Source organism: Lutra lutra, chromosome 8, assembly GCF_902655055.1.
Source record: "Lutra lutra chromosome 8, mLutLut1.2, whole genome shotgun sequence".
Lineage (NCBI taxonomy): Eukaryota > Metazoa > Chordata > Mammalia > Carnivora > Mustelidae > Lutra > Lutra lutra.
Window position 1 is genome coordinate 61,294,512 of NC_062285.1, and position 23,766 is coordinate 61,318,277.

The 23,766-nt window shown below is 37.8% G+C and overlaps 1 protein-coding gene across 2 annotated transcripts in view; it reads left to right on the forward strand.

Annotated features, from left to right (window-relative positions):
- Positions 1-23,766, forward strand: part of SLC38A4 (solute carrier family 38 member 4) — a 64,165-nt gene that overhangs the window by 26,143 nt on the left and 14,256 nt on the right. The window contains exons 1-11 of one of the 2 annotated variants that reach the window (XM_047741373.1): positions 929-1,013; positions 9,372-9,601; positions 13,260-13,350; positions 13,850-13,965; positions 16,726-16,799; positions 17,269-17,361; positions 21,702-21,783; positions 22,078-22,160; positions 22,261-22,319; positions 23,195-23,470; positions 23,583-23,662. In XM_047741373.1, the coding sequence (XP_047597329.1) occupies positions 9,483-9,601; positions 13,260-13,350; positions 13,850-13,965; positions 16,726-16,799; positions 17,269-17,361; positions 21,702-21,783; positions 22,078-22,160; positions 22,261-22,319; positions 23,195-23,470; positions 23,583-23,662 (1,073 nt within the window). In that variant the 5' untranslated portion in view covers positions 929-1,013; positions 9,372-9,482. Of the gene's footprint in view, positions 1-928; positions 1,014-9,371; positions 9,602-13,259; positions 13,351-13,849; positions 13,966-16,725; positions 16,800-17,268; positions 17,362-21,701; positions 21,784-22,077; positions 22,161-22,260; positions 22,320-23,194; positions 23,471-23,582; positions 23,663-23,766 lie in introns of those variants that run through there. The other variant, XM_047741374.1, reaches the window with a different exon arrangement.

Here is a 23,766-nt window from a genome sequence, read left to right on the forward strand (position 1 = left end):
CTTAAGAATTTCTTACTCAAAGAACAATGTTTACTTGCGTTTTTATGGAAATTGGGAGTTGACTCACCTGTTGTAATCCAGCATTTCTTCTGATTGGTCATCAGATTGTTCCCTCATGTCATAAATATTTAAAAGGCAGAGGACCCTTAATTCTGGATTGATTTTTAATCTTTTTCTCACCTCACTTTGATAAGTGCAACTGATGCATTTTGGTAACAGAATAAATTATATGCCAATACATTTTAACTCCTTCTCTGATGTTGGAAAGCCACGTAGATTTCTTTGAAAAGTATGAAATGTTCATTAAGAAATTCTTTAAAAACTCCAAACAGCGTTTTGCTTACTCAGCACCGTGCCTTTGGAATGGTAAGAGTGGCGGATAGAACCGACGATTTTCAGTCTTGCAGTGCCTTGAGGAGTTGGTGCCATTTGTAAGTGTCTGTCATCCTGTAAAATTTCCTCTGAATAAGCCAGCAATTCAAAGAAAAATAACTCTTCTCCTCTATAATTAATATTTTCTATGTATTCTTATTATAATTTCATTAAACATTTTGACTCCATAACTATCATTGTTATTGTATTATTATACTTTGCCTTCGGTTCATAAATCTAGAAATGTTAATTTTCTAAAAGTTTTATCAACCAACCTGTAACATCTTGATACAGAATGATACCAATCAAGATTAAACTTTCAGTAAGTGAGTATTTTGCTGTATAAAAGCCAAAATTCTAAAAACAAATAGAAATTGGTGTAACTGATGTTTAATCCACATGTACAACAGTAAACTGAGTTAGCTTCTCTTTTTTTGTTTTTTGAAGAGCTGACGCAAGTTGGACAGAGGGAGGTGTTGGGGCGAGGTGGTGGTGGTGTGATTGGCTTGTCTCATTCACGCCCACTGGTCTTTAAATCATTGTCTAGATCCCCAAAGGTTCATATAAGTCAACACTGTTACAGGGGTCTGCCATTCCAAACAATTCCAGAAAGATTGCACAGGACTGGATAAATAATTAAGGTAAAGCTCTTTTTACATGAATAATTACAGAGTTAAAATGGTGCTGCTTTCTTCTTTTTATGGTGTAGAGTATTTTTTACAGGTTAAATATTTGAATTTTTTTCTCATTTTAAAAAAGGTAACTTCAGTATAATGTCAGACATTGAAATTATTTACCTAGGTCTTAATTGCAGCTTTCTTTTGCAGATAATTTTAGGTTTGGGCATTAAATTAGGACAGTGGATAATAGAAAAGGGAAATATAGCAAAAAAATGGTAGATAACAAATATTTAGTTATTTACATCTCCTGGTTAATCATTGAATAAAGAGTGGACATAATTTGTCTTAAAAAATATGTAAGGTTTTGGAAGTACATTCTCAATACTATAACATTGAAGATTTTTTTAATCTTGAAAACAAAAACACCCACAAAAACTAACCAAAGGAGGAATATCCCATGACTGCAGCAGATATGGATGGCTAAGAGTTTGAGCTGCACCATTATCAAATGAAAAAGAAAAGAGAGTTGTGACTTGCCTTTTTATCTTACATGTCCCTTTTAATGAAGGAGTATTTTTAGAGTAAACTTACTAGAAGAAACCAGGAAATTGAAGAGAATAAAAACATAGCTTTAGATTTGGAAGGGTTAAAATCAGTTATCTAAAAATAGAGCTGTACTCCTCAAATTTATCAGTTAGATGGAGGAGAATTCTTGGTGGATTTGAGTATCCCCATGTTTTGGGTATCTTACACAGCGTATAGTTATGGTTTAACTAAATGCCCAGCTGATAGCAAAGAGTGCTTCCTAACTCAGTGAAAAAAATATTTAGACAGAGTATGTATTTCACAGTCATGGACAGTTGGCTGAAAGTTTGATTTTTGACACACTAAAGAAATGTAGGTGTGTTTTCTAGAAAAGACTACCGTATAGTCTACAGGCCAAGATCCTCCAGTTCTTCAGATTTATATTTAGGTAATGTTTTAGGGTTTTCTTGAACGTCTTCATTTTCCTACTCTTAAGAAGTATGTCAGCAAGATTTAAGCCCTGAGAAGTATAGTTTTATGGACTAAACTTTCGAGTTTTCTGTAACTATGTTATACTGGATGCTTTGTAGTTTACTAAAGTTGTTATTTTTAATACATGAGTTACTTTAGAGAAAATAAAATGATTAAAAAAAAAAAAGTACCTCTAGAGATGGCCCCATATCTATTATACAGAACGTAGACATTTTAGAATTTACTGCATCCACAATTCAGGTTCTTAAATGCCATGCTTTAATACATGAAGCATGAAGAGTTCACTATGATAATATCATACATGGTATATATATTTCTGCATTTCTAGAAACTACTGATTGGGAAAATAAGAACTGAAATTTATGCACAAATTTAAGATATTTCTTATTGTTTAAGATGACTAGAGAATCTAGGTTGCTTTCTAAAAACAGCTAGAAATATTATTTTGCTTATATTTTATTTTAGCCTTTATATTATATTTTATTATCTTTTAGCCTTTATACCTCATCCAATGGCTGCTGGAACTCTTATATTAGCAAGCATTTAATATTCTTAGCAAAAGGAAAAGTTCTCAACATAGGGTTATTTCTTTTAACTCTTCTGGTTCTCCCTACGTATTATTTCTAAGCTATGTCTGAGTAGAGGAAAGGAATGGAAATGCTAGAAGAGGAGCCCCAGCAATAGGAAGTAGTCAAGTAAATACAGTTTTGATGTCATTAGCAGTTTCTTTTCTAAGCTGTATCTCAGACTGAATGATACTGAATGTTTTTATGGAAGCTAATTTTTATGGCATGTGAAAAATCATGCCACAAACTAACAAGACATCTGACTCTCAATATTCACCTAGAATGGCATTGTTGGGGAAATTGTTCAAAAGAATTTAATATAAAAGTGATAGTAGATTGACTTCATCATTAAAGCTGTATTCATTTACCTAAGATACATTTAGGATGTGGATTTAAGTCAGTTCCTTGGATGCAAAGATCATTTAGCTTTTAGAAGTTGTATGACCAGCTACTTCCCACTTGCTCAACCAGAAGGTAAATGACATGGGAGGCAATCTGCTAACTAAGGCTAGATTTCAGAGTAGATTCATCAGAAATAGGTAGGCATGAAAGACGAGACAGACTGGGATGGTGGGAAATGCCCTGCCAATGTCAGCTTCCTCTTCACATTTGCTTATCAGGTAAAATAAATGTTTGCAGTCACTAGGGAAGGTCATAACTTTTGCCTCGACTCAAGGACAGCTTTGCTTTCCAGATTTGAGGTCTTTCTTTGAAGTTGAACTACCTAAGTAAAATAGAAGTCTGCTTTGCTGAGAATCTCCCATGCTATGTTTCTTGAGTACCTATTCAAAGAACAAGACACAATTTTTAATAACTGGAATTTGGCTACAAATTAGGACATTTAGATAGCTCTCAATAAATGTGAAGAAACAAAGACTTCTGACAGTAAGAGTATTCTAAATACCCGTTTCAAGTTCTGATTTTTTATTTTCATGAATAAGTGAATTGAAGCAACAGTGCAGATGACCAGAGCACTGAAGAAGTCTTTGTATCACACAGAAACTTCACTTCATTGAAAAGCTAGACTACAGAAAATTCTGTCAGACCAAATTTGCTTTTTCTTTTAGAATAATTTTGAACATTCTTTGCGGAGCAAGGCTGTTCTTTCTTCTGGTAGCCAGAGGGAAACACTTCCATTTCACTTTGAAATATTAACTTTTTAAGGTGTAACAAGAATGCATTCTTGTATCTATAAAGGAGACCATATAGAGATGCAATGGCCTTAGTAGAATATGACACCAGGCACTGTGCCACTGTGCTGGGAACATATAGGATCTACAAACCCAGCGCTCTTCCCACCTTCATGAAGCTCTCTGCCTAGTAGAAGAGACAGGTATTTATCAAATAATCACATAATTTAAAACAGAAATGCAAAGTGTGAAAAGGATGTGAAGGAGAGGAGAATATGGTACCAGAGCATATAATGGGGGGTCTAGTTTGGTTGGGGGCCTTTCTGACCATTTGGCATTTAAAGATTTTTAGGTTTTTTTTTTTTTTTTTAACACACTTTGGGAGACACTTGGGCTTAAGAATGTGGAGAAGAACCTTCCAGGCAGAGAGAACAGCCTGTTACAATGTCCCGAGGTGGCAAGGAGAAATGAAAACAGCTCAGGGTATCCAGTGAATGAGGGGAGGGTGTGGTTCAATATGGGCCCAAAGAGCTGTGTGTGGGGGTTAAAGTATGTAGAGACAGATAGAGCCTTAGAATATACTAGGAACTTGGACTTTGTTCTAAAAAGTGATGAAAAAAATCATTTCAGGGCCTTTAGCAGATAGTCCTTTGGAATAACATTGGTCATGGAGAGAGCAGTGAATGAATTATTTTTAAACATTGAAAGATTGATAGGACTTAATGACAGATTGGATGTGGGTAGGGAGATTCAGGATCGACAATGAGAGGTGTCAATATCTATAGCCAAACTCTTCCCGTGAGCAATTGGGTTAATGAAGTATTGTCTACTAAGATGGAGAGCAGTAGAAGAATCTCTGCCTATGAAAATTTTATTCTCTCATAATGTTACATATCACGTATCACATATTACACATAATATATTTTTTCAATCGAGGTGTATGCCAACATCATTCTTCCTAACCTACCCATGCAAAGATTCATTGATTATTCATTAAGTAGTTATTTAGAGAGAAAAAGTAAGTAAAACTGTAAATTATGAAAAAAAAACCTGTAAATTATGTTTGTTTGTTTGTTGTTTGTTTGTTTGTTTTTTTACCTAACAGTTCATCTGGTGCAGGGATTTTGCCTCTTTTTCTTTTTTAAAAGATTTTATTTTATTTATTTATTATTTATTTATCAGAGAGAGTGTACGAGCAGGAGGTGGGGCCAGAGGGAGAGGGAGGGAGAGAATCTCAAGTAACCTCCATGCTGAGAACAGAGCCCGACCTGGGGCTTAGTCCCACGATCCTGAGATCATGACCTGAGCTGAAACCAAGAGTGTGATGCTGAACTGACTGAGCCACCTGGTGCCCCATGGGATTCTGTCTTACTCATGCTTTCTCTTTCATAGTTTCTGGCTCATACTCCATTTTCAATATTTGTTGAATGAATAAATGCTATCTGTAAAATACTTCCACCCTGAAGTATAACCATGTTAATAAATTTTAAAATATGATATGGTCTGAATGTTTCAAGGTATGTACTTTATGCTGTAGGCAAAAGGTGCAGAATGTTTAATTGCTCATAATGTTTTAATTCTTTTTCAATTTTGTTTTAGCTGTTGTTTCCTTAAAGTAGGTCAATAATAGAATCTTCAGAGCTAAAGATATAAGCTATGAAAATGTGTTCCAGCTTTTATGAGAAGATGCCCTTGCCCAGGGCTAAAATTAGGATTTGGGGCCAAGACCTTAAATCACTGTTTCATATTTCATGGACTATGTCATGTCATAGTCAAAAGAGAATGTAATGTTTTATACCATTGTATAAATGCCATGAGATTAGGTCTCACTTTCCTTATTTGGGAAGGGTACCTACCTTGCTTACATTTTTTTGTGAGTTTTGAGAATTGTAAAGTCCTCTTTTATAAAAATTATAGATATGTGTATAAAATACTATGTATGTTTACATGCAGATAAAGACAGCAATTAAATTCTGATTATTAAAAGAAAGATTTTTTTGGGGGGGTGCTGTGTGGCTCAGTCAGTTAATCATCTGACTTCAGCTCAGGTCTTGATTTTGGTGTCCTGAGACCAGCCCCACATTGGGCTCCGCATTCAGTGGGGAGTCTGTTTCTCCCTCTTCCTCTGCTCCCCTGCCCCCGACTTGTGCTGTCTTTCTTTCTCTCTCTCAAATAAACAAAATCTTTAAAATATACATATTTTTAAAAGAATGCCCAACTTTACAAAAGGCACTCGGGCCTCCACAGCAGACAAAGAGGGGTTACAAGCAGAAATGGAAGCTCCACCCAAGAAGAAAATACGTGACAGCATTTCTTAAGCGTCTGCCTATGGCTCAGGGTTCTGGGATTGAGCCCAACATCAGGCTCCCTGCTCAGCGGGAAGCCTGCTTCTCCCTTTCCCACTCGCCCTGCTTGTATTTCATCTCCCGCTGTCTCTCTCTCTCTCTGCCATACATAAATAAAATCTTTAAAAAAAGAAAGAAAGAAAGAAACCTGTCCAAGAGCACCTGCTGCATCCGGGAGTGGCATTCTCCAGGATGCTCCACACATAGACACTTACAGAGAAGCCACTTCTGGGACCTACAGGAGAGCAACCCATTAATGAAATGGGGCTGTAAGATTGAAGAGAAACCCCGAGTGCTACCTATCTCAGTGAGCCCCAATACTCTTCATTCATAAAGATGAACAGACAATTTAGGATCACTAAAAATTTAAGGAAAACCTGACAGTGAGAGAGGGACCAAGATGAACAAACAGAATTAATCCCAGAAAAAAGACATAATTTAGGGAACAAAAGGAGCTTCTGAAAACTTCCAGTCAATATCCTTAGAAAGATTTGAGAAAACACTGACACCATAAAACAAACAAAAAAGGTAGGATGCAAAAAGAAGAAGATGAAGACCAAACTATTACAAATTAAAAACATGATTGTGAAAAAATAATTAGTGGACAGGGTGAAAGATAAAATAGATATAGCTTAAAAGTAAACAGTGTTATACAATGGAATAGTATTCTGCCATAAAAAAAGAAGGAAATCTTGCCATTTGCAGTGACATGGTTGGAGCTACAAGAGTATTCTGCTAAATGAGATAAGTCAGTCCAAGAAAGACACATATGATTTCATTCATCATGGGATTTAAGAAAGAAAACAAGAAAAGTGGGTAAAAAGAGCGAGAGGCAAACCAAGAAACAGACTCTCAACTATAGAGAACAAACTGGTGGTTATGGATGGGAGGGGGGAAATAGAGGATGGGGATGAAGGAGAACAATTGTCCTGAAGACCACTGGGTGATCTATGGAAGTGATATATTATACACCTGAAAGTAATATTATACTGTATGTTATCTCACTAGACTCTAAATAAAAACTTAAAAAACAAACTGCGCTTTTCTACTCTACTCAGTACTTCATCAAACAAAGTTTAAGGGCAAAGTAAAGCTTTTATCCAACATGAAACAACACAGAAATTTTGTTTACACTCATGGACACATTGTGTGAAAAGAGTTATTCGAGGTGGATTTCAGCACGAAGCAAAATGAATGGAAGAAAGAAGATGGAATGGCATTCAGAAGACACTGGCAGCTGAGTGAGACCCAGAGGATGGTGGAGGAAACCATTCAGAAAGTAAAAGGATGGGACATTCACATGCAAAGTTTTACTAACAGAGGACTTCTAGATCATTTATTATGTATTTATTATCATTTATTATTCCTTGGCTCTTTGGAACGTTCCATTCACACAATCATTGTGGGCTTTTAGTGTTCAGAAACAACCTACAGAAAATCGTGAGAGATTTCATTGTTTTACAGAATAGTAGGAAAGTATGAAACTCAACATTTTATAAGTCTTTCATTAACTAAAACAATTAGGAGCTTGTGAGAGGGACAGATAGCATACTTCCTTCTAATTTCCTCACCTGTCATATGTTCAAGTCTAGAATTGATAAACCATGTCAGAGAGGTTTTAGTGAATAATTTAAATTTAGAATAACTAACTTTAAATACGGAGCTAAAATAGAAATGATCATTCAGAGTTCCTCCTCTTAGGGGAAACTGGTCTGTGTGATGCATAGGAGAAACTTCTTTACTCATTTAATGTAAGTTTCTATTTTTTCTTTAACCATATGCTTATCTTCTATCCCCTCTGTTGACTTTTATATTTTTTCTCTTTATCTTTATCATATTAATGAGTATATTCATTTTTATTCCTTTTGCTTGTAATACTATGTGCTTTTTAAAAAAGATCCTGGGAGCTACTATCTTTTTTTTTTTGGTTCTGGACAGTTTTCTGCCAGTGTGTCTTTCTATTTTGCTTTTCCCTGGCCTCATACTTTTCTCATAATAGGAGGTCAAGTGGGGTATATTAGACTTCTTATTCTTGTTTCCCCTACCATGTCCCTTAACTTCATATTTGTCTTTTTAACCTATTTGTGTTATAATTTGAGTGATTTCCATGGATCTATCTTTCAGTTTCATGACTCTCACTTCAGCTGAGTTCTCTTTATTTCCATGACTATATTTTTTTTTGTTAGAATTCCTTTTTTGGTTCTTTTTCAAACCAACCTGATCATCTTCTTCAATGTTCTTATTTTATGGATGTTATTTCTTATTTTGAAACTTCCTATTAGTTTTTATTATATGGTGTTAAAGTCCCTTTTAGATTGCTTTGCTAGCTCCAGTTACTCCAGTATGAATCTTCTTTCTCACGCTCTCTGATGCTCACCCTGAGTTCCCGTGTATGTTCTGTGGCTTTTGTACTTTAGGGTTGTGAACTTGGCAGGCAAGTGTGAGTTGCCTGCCACAGATGTGCTGCCCAGGTGCTAGATTGCAGAGGTGGGCTCCTCGCTCAGCGGGGAGTCTGCTTCTCCCTCTGCCCCTCCCCCTACTTGTGCTCTTTCTCCTTCACTCTCTGTGCATCCTCTCTCTCTTGCAAAAATAAATAAATAAAATCTTAATTAAAAAAAAATGTTAACTTGTGCTGGGATCCAATGAATTAAAGGCAGAACAGAACCTAAAAGCTGAGTCTCTTTGCTGTTAAAATGCATTTTAATTTTATATGGATGGTGACAGATACTTATTCAGAGATAAACCTGTACTTCCTTTTGGCACATTCTTAGCTTTGGCTTCCTGGTCCAAGTGCCTGGAAAGCAGCTCCCTTAGTGTTCTTACCCTGTGTTGCATGTTATCAGGCGTTCTGGTGATGGGAATTCTCTCATACCCAATTAGCAAATTCAAGCAGTAATTTTCTTATCTTACTGCTAGTCGAGACACTGTTAGATTCTGCCTTGTCAGGTCTTTGTCAACAATTTACTTTCGTCTTCTTTTCTCTTGGGCAGTTTGCTTACAAACAGGAAAGCTGCTTGAAGCTGGATGCCAGCTCTTACTGTTTTTTCTTCCCACAGTGACTAGCAAAGCACCTGCCATGTTCACCTACACAGGCTCTCTGTAAATATCCGCTGATGTAGTAATTTATTCAATGACTTTCCTTCTTCTTTTATTTTCTGTTTTTATATTCGGTAAAGGAAACTTGCCAGACAAATTCATAGGACATTTTCAGGAGTGTACTTTCTTTCTATGTTTCTATAGAGATCCTACACAAAGTAGGTGATTCATAGTCATTTATCTAATTTAAAGAAAATCATGATTTATATCATGTTCTGCTTGCAGATAAGAGTGTTCTGAACACCAACCTAAAGTGGAAGAGCCCGAGGCTGAAGGTGCAGTGTACTGTTTACACTGAAGGAGCTGGTGTGTGGACAAGAGACGCTGGCAGCTCAAATGGACCCCATGGAGCTGAGAAATGTCAACACTGAGCCGGAGGACGAGAGCATCAGTGGAGAAAGTGCTCAAGATAGCTACACCGGGATGGGAAATTTAGACAAGGCAGCGATGAGCAGGTATGGGATTAAAAATGACCAGGTCCCATGGAAAAATGTCAGGCTTACAGATGTGCAAAACAAAGGTTTTTGTCAGGAGGAACTGGCTGCATTACCTAATTGCAAGATAACCATGACATTGATGTTCACACATCAACTCTCTGATCCTGAAGTTCATTATTATATCATTACTATATGTCACTCTGATTTAGACTGTGTGTGACTAGAATTGAGGTTACAGTGTTCTTGTCCCCACTAATATAGAACATTTGAAGTTATCTTAACCTATCACTCCTTTCACCTTCTGGACTATTGTCCTCTTCCTTTGACTGCCTCCTCAATGTTGCGGCATCTCCAGAATTCTGTAGGGAGTCTTTGGTCACTAAAATGGACCTGTGAGCAAGTTCACTGACAACTCTCATGGTTCCACTCAGAGTGTGCGCCATGTCTTCAGCCTGTTAGACTTCTCAACTTCATTTCAGGTCACTCTATCCAACTGTCTACCACATCTCTCTGCCGGGTGCCTTGTGTGTCTGAATTGCCTCATTTATAAAGTCAGACTTGTGATGTCTAATATTGAACTCCTATATTTCTCTTCAAAATCTCCTCCTCCTCCAGTAATTGTTGTTAGGTAAAAGTCGCCACTGTCCTATACAACTCAGTTTTAGTAGACCCGGACTATCAATCGCAAATCGTCCCTTCCCCCAATCACACATCCAGTGTGTTTGATTATATCTGGTTGGTTCTAGCTCTTTAATGTTTCAAATCCACCCTCTTCTCTGTACCCATTCTGCTGCATCTTACTCTAGGATCTCATCATCTGTCACCTATAAAGCTTCTCTTTTGTCTCCTTCTCTTACATTTTGCTCACCTTCAACTGCTCTTCACATCCCTGCAAAAGTAATCTTTTACAATTGCAAAGTGACTTGGGTTCCATCCCTTAGTAAAGACTCCCCATTAGCTATAAGACAAAGATTGGGCCCTACATTGCTTGGCATGTAAGGCCCTTCGTGACCTATCCCTGACTTGGCTCTCCTGTCCATCTCTTGCTCTGCTCCCTTTTTGTAGGAAAGCCTTGTTGGGCCACTCCCAGCTCCCTGCACCTTCACTCATCCTGCTCCATCTGTCTGGAATGCCATCTTTTTGTGTCACCCACCCACCTTCCCCTTTGTCTATTGATACCATTCATCCTCCAAGATATAGTTAAAAAGTGGAACTCCTATAGAGCCTTCCCTCGGATAGAAGTGACCACCCCCTCCCTTGTGTGCCCTCTCTCCATCATTCCACAACAACAGGCTACTGGCTTCTGTGGACCCAGCACATAGCATACTGCCTGGAACATAGTAGGTGCACAATAGCCATTTGATAAAGGAAATTCATTTCTCACAAAATGGTATATAATACAAAAGATGCATGACTTCAGACATTTAAAAGGAAATGTTTGACCAGCTCTAGGCCTGAAGTAGAGAATATGACCCTCAAACAAGGACATCTCATTTCATTTCACAACATTCAGGAAAGACCATCAGGAGGAAGCCCTGTTCTTCCTCCGTGGAGCCCATACAGTTGGTTTGTAAGCCAATGGACTAGAGAGATGATGGAGAAGTAACTCATGGCATTTTCTCGGTTGAGCCACTCTTGAGAAGATACAGGGTGGCAGAACTCAGGGCTTTGGGATCTGCAGAGTGGTTGCCTGAGTTGCAAGAAGATATTTATCTTCTCGTGAGCTTCAGTGAAAAATGCAGTACCTACTTGCCAATGTACCAACTCTGGGGGCTTTTGTTCCGAAGAAGGAGGCCCAGAGATATGAACCCTGCAGAGGTGACAGAGCAGAGGGGGCATCATCCTGAGAACAGTCCTATAGAGTCATTCAATTTTGGTCCTCTAAAAGCCACAGTGGAAAGATGGGAATGCTTTTGTTAAGCTTTGTGCAATGTGTTCTGGACTACTTACAGTGACTTAGTTTTTAACTCCTGACTCAGACCCAGGTCATCATTTTGCAATTTTATAATCACTTTAAGAAGATGGGTATGTTTGGTTGGGATTGATCCCTTCAATGTAAGTTGCTGGGAAATTGAACATAATTCATTTATTTGGAATCATTATACTTATGTTCTCAATACATGCTGGATTTGGTATCAAACATTTAAGACATTCAAAACATTTCTCATATATTTTATCCAATCTTGTCATGTTTTATGATTGTAATTCATCTCATGCCAAAATAAAAACATGTGAATGCCTCGAGAAAGAAAAATCTATTTACTTCCACACTTTAAATTTTAAAAACTACTCATGGACTAAAGGATTCTAATTTATTGACTGAGGTAAAAAAAAAAAAATAGAATGTTGGCATTCCAGAGTTTAAATCCAGGTGACACTTTTGCTTTCTAATCCTTAGGCCTGTTTTAGGCTCCATTTCACCTTATTTTGTCTGTTTCCAAATACGAACATTATGTACCAATCTCCACATAACTAGTCTATTAACTACAAATTATTGGAATAAAGCACAAAAAGGGAACAGGGAGTAAGGGGGTTCATGCAGGGATGGAAAAAAAACACCAACGGACATTATGCTTCCAAAGAGAAAGAGGAGAATGCTGAGAGATGTTCCTAATTTATACCCAGTGAATATCTAGAAAAGCACATCAAACTTAGTAACTTTGTCTGCCGGTTCTACCTGTACTTGACATTCTTCTCCTTTACTCTCCCAAAGTAACCCTGTTATCTCTCTTTCTCACAAGATATTTTCAGGATTAGCTTCTGTTATAAAGGGTAATTTGTACAAATCTCCTATAGTTACTAGTCAAGCTTTTTGGACATGTGGTTGGACTAGATTTGTCTCCTCAAACCCCTGGCATATAACCCCAGGACCTGTACAGGACAGCTGTATGTGGAGCCCAGCCTCTTCCCAGGTAGACCACAATCACAGTTTTTGTAAATGGTGATGGTGGAAAGCCCTGTTTCCTTCCAAGTATATCTTCAGAGTCATGAAAATCTGTACACTCACACACAAAAACAACCAAACACAACACAGAGCTAACAGTGAACTACATTCCAGCAAGGAATATGTGACTACACAGGTGGAGCCAAGAAAAGAGGAAAACACCAGCTATGGAGTCCTGCCTGGGACTGCAAGGTGCCATGGAAGACCCTAGACTTGGAGCTCTGTGGGTGTGGGCATGTTATTTCCGTTTTCTGAGGCAGGGTCACCTCATCTGTAGAGCAGGGACATGAAAGTTCCTCTCGTAGAGATATTTGAACATCCAATGAGAGGAGGATCCCATGCCTAGGCACTTAATATTTATTGAATTAATACAATCGTCTGATTTTGGTGTGGTAGTAGTGGAGAAAACGCAGTCACTGCTCTGTACTTTCTCTTTGGGAGGGCTCAAAATGAAAACAAAATTAGATGTAACTATTCTTTTTTTTTTGCACAGTTCATGCGGGAAGAAAAAATGTGTTTTAAAAAATTATTTTCTTCCTTCATAACTTCTCTCCTTCCCAAAGTCTATTCAGGAATGGAGCCCAGCTCTTTTCTGCAAGGAAAAAAAAATTTTTTTTAAGTGCTTTGTTTTTCCTCCCAGATTCAGTGACTTAGATCACCGGAAACATAACTATAATTCAGAGCATTTACTTAGATGTTTTTCCTTCATTTTCTTTTTTTATGTGCATCCAGTCAATTTACTAATGAAGATGCTGAAAGTCAGAAATTCCTGACGAATGGATTTTTAGGGGAAAAGAAGCTGGCCAATTATGATGATGAACATGTAAGTGAATCTCTGCTTTGGGGCAGTAAACAGGACTTGAGGGTGCCTGATCTACCTAGGTCTCTGTGGGAAAACAATGTGACTGAAATTTTCCAAGCCTTGATCAGCACATTCTCTGTTTATTCAGGCCCTTACTGGAATAAGGACTTGTTTTTCCTGTTCACCATATGGCTACATAAATCATTTATGAAATTCTTTTTTTTTTTGGAGAAATCATTCTAATCCAAATGTAATCTGCAATCAGACATACTTTCCCTTCTTTACGTTACCCAACCGGTATTTTCTATTTTTTTCCCCAAGACCCCTGCTGAAACCAAGCATTCCTTTGAAAATTATATGCTTTTATGGAAGCAAAAGCTTTTATTCACTGTGATTTTTATCTTACTCTTCATTTTTAAACCATAAACTCCTCCAGTAAAGATAATGTGAGAATAAGGATAATTTGAAAAGGGTTCATCCTTTGGCAAATATTTGCTTAAAATACACTTTTTTCTTGAAGCATCCTGGAACCACCTCCTTTGGAATGTCTTCATTCAACCTGAGTAATGCCATCATGGGCAGTGGAATCTTGGGCCTGTCCTATGCCATGGCCAATACAGGGATCATACTTTTTATGTAAGTATATCTGGTTCAAAGCCCATGTATGCCTTGTGTTTTTTTAATTAACGATCTCAAGTTTGATCTTTGTGAACAGGAATGATCTGAGAAAGTATTAACATAATTCTCTGGCTTCTAGATAAAACAACAACCTGAGGACTAATCAGAGCAGACTAATCATGGTGCTTGTTCAACCAGCTGCCCCTAACCACCTCACAGAAAATATATGTGCTCAACCACCCAAAGTACTGGAGCAGCCGTACCAGTTCAAAGGAAGCATTTTACAAAGTGATTCTCTGTAAAAAAGACCTTTCCCAGAAGCAGATACAATTGTATCACACTGTGAGGGAAAAGATCCCATCCCAAACCAGGCTTACAGAGTCCTGCATGCCCTGGTCCCATCTTGTGCCCCATCCCCTACACCCTCTAGATGCCTGATACAATGAGCACACTGGCTTTCTCTCCATCCCAGAAGGTTCCATATTCCCCTCTCACCACAGGGCCTTTGCACATGGCCCTAGAATTCTTTTTCCTTTCTTCTTCATCTAGTTGACTTCTCATAGGACAGCTCACCCTCACCCAAGTTATGCCATTGTTGACCTCCATGACTGGGACAAATACTTATTATAGACACCCCACAATTTTAATTCTTCAGTGCAGTTATTCGATTTATTTGGTTAGTATCTCTCTCCTTTGCTAGACTATAATCTCCAGGGATTGAGCCCCTGTCTGTTTTCACTCACCACATGTCTGTATCCCCGAGACCTAGTACAGTGCTTGGGACAGAAATATTTACAGACAGGCCCGAGTTTATTCCTAAACCTAGGTACTTGGTCAAATGCTGCCTAAGGGCAGCAGCATCACGACCTGGGTGATGGATACCACATTGTCTGTGACAAATAGCCACAGATGTTCCTGTGCATTACATACAGCCTGGTATTTTCTAAGACACAGTTGGCAGCCATGGAATTCTTCACAGGAATACAGTCTAATATTAGGCAACTGTGTGAATGCAGATCACCATCTCTAATGCAATGTTAGAGCGTTAAATAGCTGTCTAAGAATGCAATGCTTATGTTATAAATATATGCCATTTATGTATTGAGCTTCACTTAGGATTAGATAATCACACAGCTATTTGAGGGCTAAGAATCAGGCAGAACTATAAATATTTATATTGTGTTACTGCTCTGATCTGTTTTGGGTATAATATTTTTTAGCTGGATGCATTTTTATATCAATGTCACGTTTGAAACAAAGTCATTTTTTTTAATCCTCTGAATCTTAATGGCTTAGAGATGTATTCATACACACAGTTGTATACTTTTGTCGTAGGCCCTATCTCTAAGACAGACTGCCTTCTCCTTATTCATTATACGTACTGTTACAATTAGGCAGTTATCATCGATGACTGAGGAATAGAAATAAGAGACTCTTCCCCTGACCCTAGGCCTAGGGCCACAAGATGATTTTCATGGGAGGACAATATTCCACTTTTAAAACCGAGGCCCTCATTTCAGGCCTAAACATTTAACAGATTATACTGTCCAGAGCAATTACGTTGTGGGATATTGGAAGGTGTATATCCAAGGAGCACAGATTGAATTTGGTTATACCCCTTAATTCACAGCAAGTGACACAGGATTGCATTGGTTTTACTTTTAGTATTCCCTGCCAAAGGAAGTATGGTTTTAGAACACAGGGAATGCTCATTATTTTTCCAGGAAACAAAATTCTGTAATCCAAATCTCATCTTAGGTGAGTTCACAGGTTTATGGAAACTTACATAAGTAAGTCATTGATTAGACAGTTCTGATAAATGTATTTTGTGGAAAACAAGAGCACCAGATAGCTAGTGTAGTTATAAAAATGTGTAACTCATGGCCAAATGTACATTTGCAACATTGACTTCATCAGGAATTACCAAAGAATTAGATCAATTGTGGGGAAAATGTTTAATGTGTTCTGGCTGTGTAAAACAAAGAATAAGGGGTTTTGGGTTTTTTTTTTATGATGTCAGGTAAATTTAGTATTATTCCTTTATTTATTATATAGATGCTTTCATCTGTACTCTTGTTTTTGCTTTCCAATTCTTGTTTTTGGAGAAACAATGATCACTGTATGCATAAGGAATTCATACATGCCTGTGGACATGTAGACGGTCCTGACCCAGAAATGATTCTTTCTGACCACAACACAAAAAGACATTTTTCTGAGCCCTATCCTTCCCTTTCTCTGTTTGCTCTGTTATACAGGCAACCGCCTGACCCTCTGGCTCACACAGTATCTTACTGTCTCATGTGCAGGATCCGTAGTGATGCAGGTTAGACTCTGCGTGCTCTGGCTTCTGTATTTCTAGATTTTACATTAAAGGCTAGCCAGCTTGTCAAGTAGCCCTTCAATTAAAAATGTTGCTGAGAATAGCACACAAATCTGATGGACATATATTCATAAGCTGAACAAGTGGATAGAATATTTGCTAATTCTGCTATACATTTAGCATCGGAGTTATGAACCAGATTCTACTAGTGGGTAACACTAAAAAAAAAAAAAAAAAAGAAAGAAAAAAAGAAAAAGAAATGCGAGGAACTTCCAGTGGTATGTTTTAGCACATAAAATAGAGCGACTTCCAAAGAATTTCTCAACTTCCCCAAAATCCACATACTTTTGGAAAGTTAATGGCTGAAAGGACCAGTGTGATAATTTATGATAATATCTAACATGAGTGTGTCTTATTTATTATAGAAATTTACTGTCTACTCTCTGTTCCCTTCCCAGAATCATGCTGCTTGCTGTAGCAATATTATCACTCTACTCAGTTCACCTTTTATTAAAGACCGCCAAGGAAGGAGGTATGCTATCCCTCAAGTCCAAGATGTTCTACTTTGAACCTTGTTGAAGGCTAATTCAGTCTATTGCTCTCTAGCTACAGGAGGATTTTAGTCAATTTCACATTTCATTTTCTTCTGGCCCCAATGACATGGCTTCTCAATGTTTTTAGTAATTTGGGGCAGCTAAGAGAAGTGAAAGGCAACTGGCTCAGGTTCAAGCCAAATAGGAAAAAGGAGTCTTGATGGATGAGAGAAATAACAGTTCTGACTTGCTGCACAGAGCTAAGATGAATGAAGCCATTGCTTCTCGTCTGCGGAACATTTAACATGTTTTGTATTGGCTTCTAAGATTGCATCTTTGGGGTTTATAATTTCTATGTGGTGTTTATGTACACCTTTGAGACTCTAATGTACAATTATAGAAATAGTTTAGTCATTAAAACAATACTTTCAAAAGGTTGTTTTTTGTTTCTTTTACTTTTTATTATAGGGTCTTTAATTTATGAAAAACTAGGGGAAAAGGCATTTGGATGGCCTGGAAAAATTGGAGCTTTTGTTTCCATTACAATGCAGAACATTGGAGGTAAGGACATATAATGTTCGCTACTACTTAACTTTCTAAAGAATGCTCAATAAACCAGAAAACTCTTACAGCAATGAACAAACACTTTAAATACAGAAAAACAACTGTTTTATATTCAGAAATTTTAAAAATAAGGATTCTTAAGTAGATTTGCTGTCCTTCTTTAATTAAAAATAATATCTAAGAAAATATTATATAGGATCCCACTAAATGAATTCTAGAAGTAAAATAGAAAGTAAAAGCTTTCTTGATTTCGAAGGCTATTATGGCTTTATTTAAATTTACAAGACTAAAGCGTTAGTGCTTATTTCTGTCATTGCCAGAACAGTTGATGTTTCATACATATGACTGAGTCTATTTCATAAACCTGAAAATTAAGTATCTGAGAGGCATAGCAAAATATAAGGGGTCCTTGAGGAAGCCTGCACAGAACCAGCCTATTGGAGTGTGTCCCGAGAAGTTGTGCAAAAGGAAAAATCTGGCTAGGTAGACATCAGGAGCATTATATTAAAACCACAAATCCCTTGGTTCTACAAATTCTTATAATACCAGAGTAGAACCTAGGAATATGTATTTTTAATAGTGTTCCAGGTCATCTGTTTACGCATCAGCTTCACCAGCCCTATGGAGTCTTTGACCCTCAGAAGGCATCCAGACCCTTGATTCCTATGTCCTATTGCCTACGTCCTCTTAGATCACCTGGAATCTATCATCCCACAGTGCTGCTTACTTCCTCACTTCCTCTCCAGTCCCCAAACCTGCCATTTTATTCTTTTCTTCTTTCTTTCCTCAATGAACAATACCAGCAGCATCCAGTTTCTTGAGCCAAACATCATCGGTGTCATCCTATAACCTCTCCCTCCCTCCTTAACCCTGAACATCCAATCAAATACCAGCTCCTGTCCATTCTGGTTTTTTACCTGTCTTGAGATGTTCTCTCCTTCCAGCTCTCCATCACAGTTCAGGTGGTCATTGTTTGTGCTCAGACTCTTGCAGTAGCCTTCTAATTGGGCTTCCTACCTTGAGTTTCTCCTGCTCCTATCTCGGATTTATCTTCCAAGTTCACTATCTCAGACAAATCTAGTCTTGCTTCTCACATGCATAAAATTCTTCAGCATGACCTTGTTATTTTCAGGATAAAACTTAAACTTCTTGGCCGATCACATAAGGATCTTCATCTTTTTTCTGCCTACCTTTTGGATATCTTTCCTACCATCCCCATACCTACCTAGCTAGCTAGCTATCTTCTATATGTCCTGTCATACCATAACAGACATATTCAGTTCCCCTACTCTTGGAGTCCCCCAGCCCAAATCCACCCCCCCCCAACATACACATGTTCTTTCTGTTTGCTCCCATGACCCATTGCTTCTCTAGACTAGTACATATTAGTCCCTCCGGGTTCCCTTGGCCCTGTTTGTATGTATCAGACATGACACTGATTTTTTAAAATATTTTAAAGCACTTGAGTAGAGAATAGACTTTGGGAGTCCGGTACACCTAAATTTGAGTCTGTTTTTGTCACTGTGACTTTACTTGTCTAATTTTTCCATCTATCAAAATGAGAGTAATATTTCATCTCACAAGGTCATTGTGAGGGTGAAATCAGATAACATATGGCCCATAATAAGGGTTCAGTACATCCTTTCCTCCCTCGTTCTTGGATTCAATGTCTCTGGAGCCTTCCTGATTATTTTTTAAATGGGCATTTTTATGATTATAAGACAAATATATGCTAATTGTGAAAAACTAAAACATTACATAAATATATTAATTATAAAGAAATGTTTATATAACTCACTCTTAGAAATAACTACTCCAAGGTTTTCCTCTATGCAAAATTTAATAAATATATTGTTACTGATAAAATTAAATAATCTTATAATACTGATTTGAAGCTTCCTTTTTTTACTTGACAATATGCCTTGAATGTATTTGCATACTATTCTTTTAAATGGCTTTTGAATTTTCCATTGCGCAAATGTACCATAATGGGCTTACTGAATCCCTTATTGATGTTGGATTGTTTCCAATTTTTCACTATGACAAATAATTGCTGCAATAAGTAAATTTGCACAGAGATCTTGCAAGGAGGTGACCTTTCTTAAATAAAATCATTGGAGTTATCTAGATTTTCTGGAATAAGGCAATTCTCTTAATAAGTTTTATCCAACTAAACCTGCTCCTACTAATGTATGGTTGGTAAACAGCTAAATAAAATCCAGGCATTTCTTAATGATTTGTATTTATTTCTTTTCATATCTGTATATATTGAGACTATTTTGGCAGTAATTCCCTGGATTGTTTCCTACATTTTACTGGTTTGGGGCCACAAGCCACCCCCCACAGAATAGATTGCTTTACATTTGGTTCAAATTTTCAGCCTTTTCAAGACTTAAAATGTAAGGCATTTCATAAGATCACCTCATAGTTGATCTAATTTACTTGTTTGGATAACCGAAATAACTGAGCAAACACATATTTAGCCCTAAACCCAATGAGCTAAGGGGCAACAACACTGTCTTTTGCTCACAGTGTAGCTACCATTATGCTTCTAAATAATGGCATAAACGATAAAATGGTCTCTCAGTCAAGATGCACACCCATGGAGGAAGTGTGGCTTTAAGGGAATAAAACAAAATTTCATCTACCATTCCTGAAAATGCTCTCACTTTGGTTATTCTATGTGATTAGTAGTTATATTAGCCTAAGGGAAATCACTTGTATTTCTGTATTTAGCAACTCCTCATTTAAAATGTTTAATTTTCTCAATCCCCTGAAAAATTAACATTTACCGCAGATGTTTCAACATTAGCAGAATAATGTTGACATTACCCAGACAGGTCTGGATCATTCTAAATTTTCAAAGACCAAACACATTAACAGTGGTGACATCACTGAAAGTCAGCAATTAACAGCTCTAAAATTGAAGGGTACCTCACTGAGCCAGTTAATCAGAAATATCTCCTCTGTTTGCGCTCTGTAAGATTTAGCTTTAGCCAAGGTCTTTGTAAAGATTAACTAAATAATATTTACAGAAGACACATCAGGTATTGTAAAAATAATTTCATTTCACAATAGAGAAGAAACACTGGCCTGAAGTGGGGGATCTTATATTTTGCTTGTGGTCTGTTGTTCTCAATCTGTGAGATCTTGGACATGTCAAGGAAGCTTTTAAAACTTTAAATCCTCACCTGTGGAATGAAAATAGCCTACACCTTGTTGTCTTACATGGCTTTTCAGCTGCTCAAATGGAGAGTAATCTGCAGGACTGACCAATATAGGGAATCAATATCACCATTATTACTTTTGTTGGAGGTTAAAGAAATCCTTTGAAACTATTAATAGTACAATTTGCAACTTAGATATCTGCTTTCACATGTCTGTGAGCAAAAATTCACCAGAAAGGTGTAGGATACACTTAAACATTGCAATGCAAAACTTGTCAATCTTATTTTTAATTTAAATTAATAAAATGAATTTTATTTTTAACTTCCTGGACCCTGTGTCAAATTAGCATTATACTTCATGGCATGGATGGACTTGGGAAAGAGATGTTGCCTCAAGCCCTACAACTTTAGGCAACATTATATGTTATGAGTATGTATACATACGCAATTTTCCAGGGAGAGGGTTTATAGATTATACCGACAGATTTTCAGAAGAGCACCTGATAACACATCATTCATCACATTTATCACATATCCTATCACTTATGTAGATGCTCAAGAACTTTTGCCATACTCTTTAATTTCTTATTAGGGAAAGGGAGACTGGGATATAGAGAAAGCAAATCTGTTGACCAAAAGGTGGGAGAAACTATCATCTCTTACATTCTTTTATCAATCCAGTCAGCCTCCAGTTGAGATGATCTGTGCTCTGAAGAGTTGGGTGCCCCTTAGGGAGGTTACAGAGGACTAGACTAGCACCCCCTTGGGAACTTCCCTCTTTCCTCTGGCCCAGGCCTTTTGTGGCCAGACCCCTGCCCAAGTGATGGACACTAAAACAAGCACTCCGTATAGGCCATGATGACTTACAGCTAATTAGGGGGAAACTTTGAAAGAGCAATGTCACTGAAAACCTCAGAGCTGGATTAAAAAGAGAATCACTATTGATACTGTTAGCAAAGGTCTGTGTGCAAGAGCCAGAGGGCCAAATATCTATTTTGGAAAAGAACTTGGAAGCTGTACAAAACACACTGGGTGGCTTTTCTTTCTGTCTGGGGGATTAGGTGCTCATCTTACCAGAAGACTGAATGTCCCAAATGCCGGGACTTCTCACAACTTGCTTGTGACTTTAGTGCTATGTACACCACTAAGCTGTCACGTTTTCCATTTTAGCGATGTCAAGCTACCTCTTTATCATTAAATATGAACTACCTGAAGTAATCAGAGCATTCATGGGACTTGAAGAAAATACTGGGTATGTCTTATGTCTTATGTTCTCTCTGTAACATCTGTTGACTCATTCTACTTGGTCTATTCTGATCCTGATTCTTCCTTCCTTCCTTTCTTTTTTTTTTTTTTTTTCTTTTTTTTCTTTTAGAGAGAGGGGAAGAGGTGAGGGAGAGAGAATCTTAAGCAGGCTCACGGTCAGCAAGGAGCCTGAAGCGGGGTTCGATCTTACAATGTGGAGATCATGAGTCAAGTGTTGCACGTTTAACAAACTGAGCCACCCAGGCGCATCCTAATATCCTTGCCGCTCTTTCTCTTTCAGAGAATGGTACCTCAATGGCAACTACCTCGTCATATTTGTGTCTCTTGGAATCATTCTTCCACTTTCTCTTCTTAAAAATTTAGGTAAAGTCATTTTCAGTTTTTATTTTCATTTCATATTCTAATAGGTAAGCCAATTGTAGATACCATATTCACCTTCCAGAATTTCTCTGCTAACTTTTAGGTTACCTTGGTTATACCAGTGGATTTTCTCTTACCTGCATGGTGTTTTTTGTCAGTGTGGTAAGTGATTTATTGACATGATCCCTGTAGGTCAGTGAGCACGAGACACTTAGTACCTAAATTAGTGTCCTCATTTTTCTCAAGCACTTCACTAGCATGAAATGCTTCTTGCATCACAAGCCATTTTCTAGTATTCTGATTTGGAATGAGGAAAGGGACAGTCATGAGTTTAAAAATAGTTTAGTTAGAATGCCAAGGCCATGGCTGGTAGTATGTTCAAAGCACACAGGATGTATATTTGGACAAAAGGAATCCTTCAAGCAGTAATGTGACAACAACTGATCATTTAGAAAGGTGAAGAAGTGAAGAGTCCCTTAAGAGAAATGAGTAGGCTATAGAATTATCCACATCTACATCAGCCTGCCATTTTCTGCTGCACATTCCACCCGTGAAAAGAGGGCAAATCCAGTGGATTTAAAGAAGAAATCCTTCTCCCCAGTGCCCCCACTCTGCACCAAAAGGGAGACTTTTTTTTTTCTTTTTATAATATCATCGATGCCAAGTTGTATACAGCATTTCCCTAAGACGGCAAAGGAGGAGAGGAGAATTTTTGGTAACCCATTTTTATATTAGTTTAAAGAACTAAAAGAGATGAAATGTAGTAAAGCAATGACCACCTTTCTCACAGAAGAATATCAATGATGCTTAGGATGGATTCATGCAAAATACTGTCCTGTTGACTCTCAGGAGCAACCATTGTTCCAACTCTTTCCATAGAGCAGAGGCTGGAGGGAGTCTCCATTGTCCATTAGTCTAAAAGGAGTCCTCAGCAGAGACCCCTCACCTCTCCCCATAAGCCACAAATATGGATTTTTGTTTCATTATTTTCCTCAAAAGTCTGATTTTTTTTTTTTTTTTTTAATGCCTGGGCCTAGGTGATTTACAAGAAATTCCAAATACCCTGCCCTCTGCCTGTTCTGGATCACAGTGTTGGAAACCTGACATTCAACAATACACTTCCAGTGCACGTGGTAATGCTGCCTAACAACTCCGAGAGTAGTGGGGTGAACTTCATGATGGATTACACCCACCAGAATCCTGCAGGGCTAGATGAGAACCAGGCCAAGGGTTCTCTTCATGGCAGTGGAGTAGAGTATGAAGCACACAGTGATGACAAGTGCCAACCCAAATACTTTGTATTCAACTCCCGGGTGAGTGATGAGCCTAATATTACAGCTGAATCTCTGTTTTACGAGGGGAGATGGTTTGGGATCATCCTCTGTGTTGGAAGGCTACACCAGCATTGTTATCTTTATTTTTCAGACAGCCTACGCGATTCCTATTCTAGCATTTGCTTTTGTGTGCCATCCCGAGGTCCTGCCCATCTACAGCGAACTTAAAGAGTAAGGCAGCCCTCATGTTAGCATGCTAATTTGTTTTGAAAATGTGCTTGTATGTCCAAAGGTGTTTTATAAGGTCCTCAAGGTCATGATCTCAGGGTCGTGAG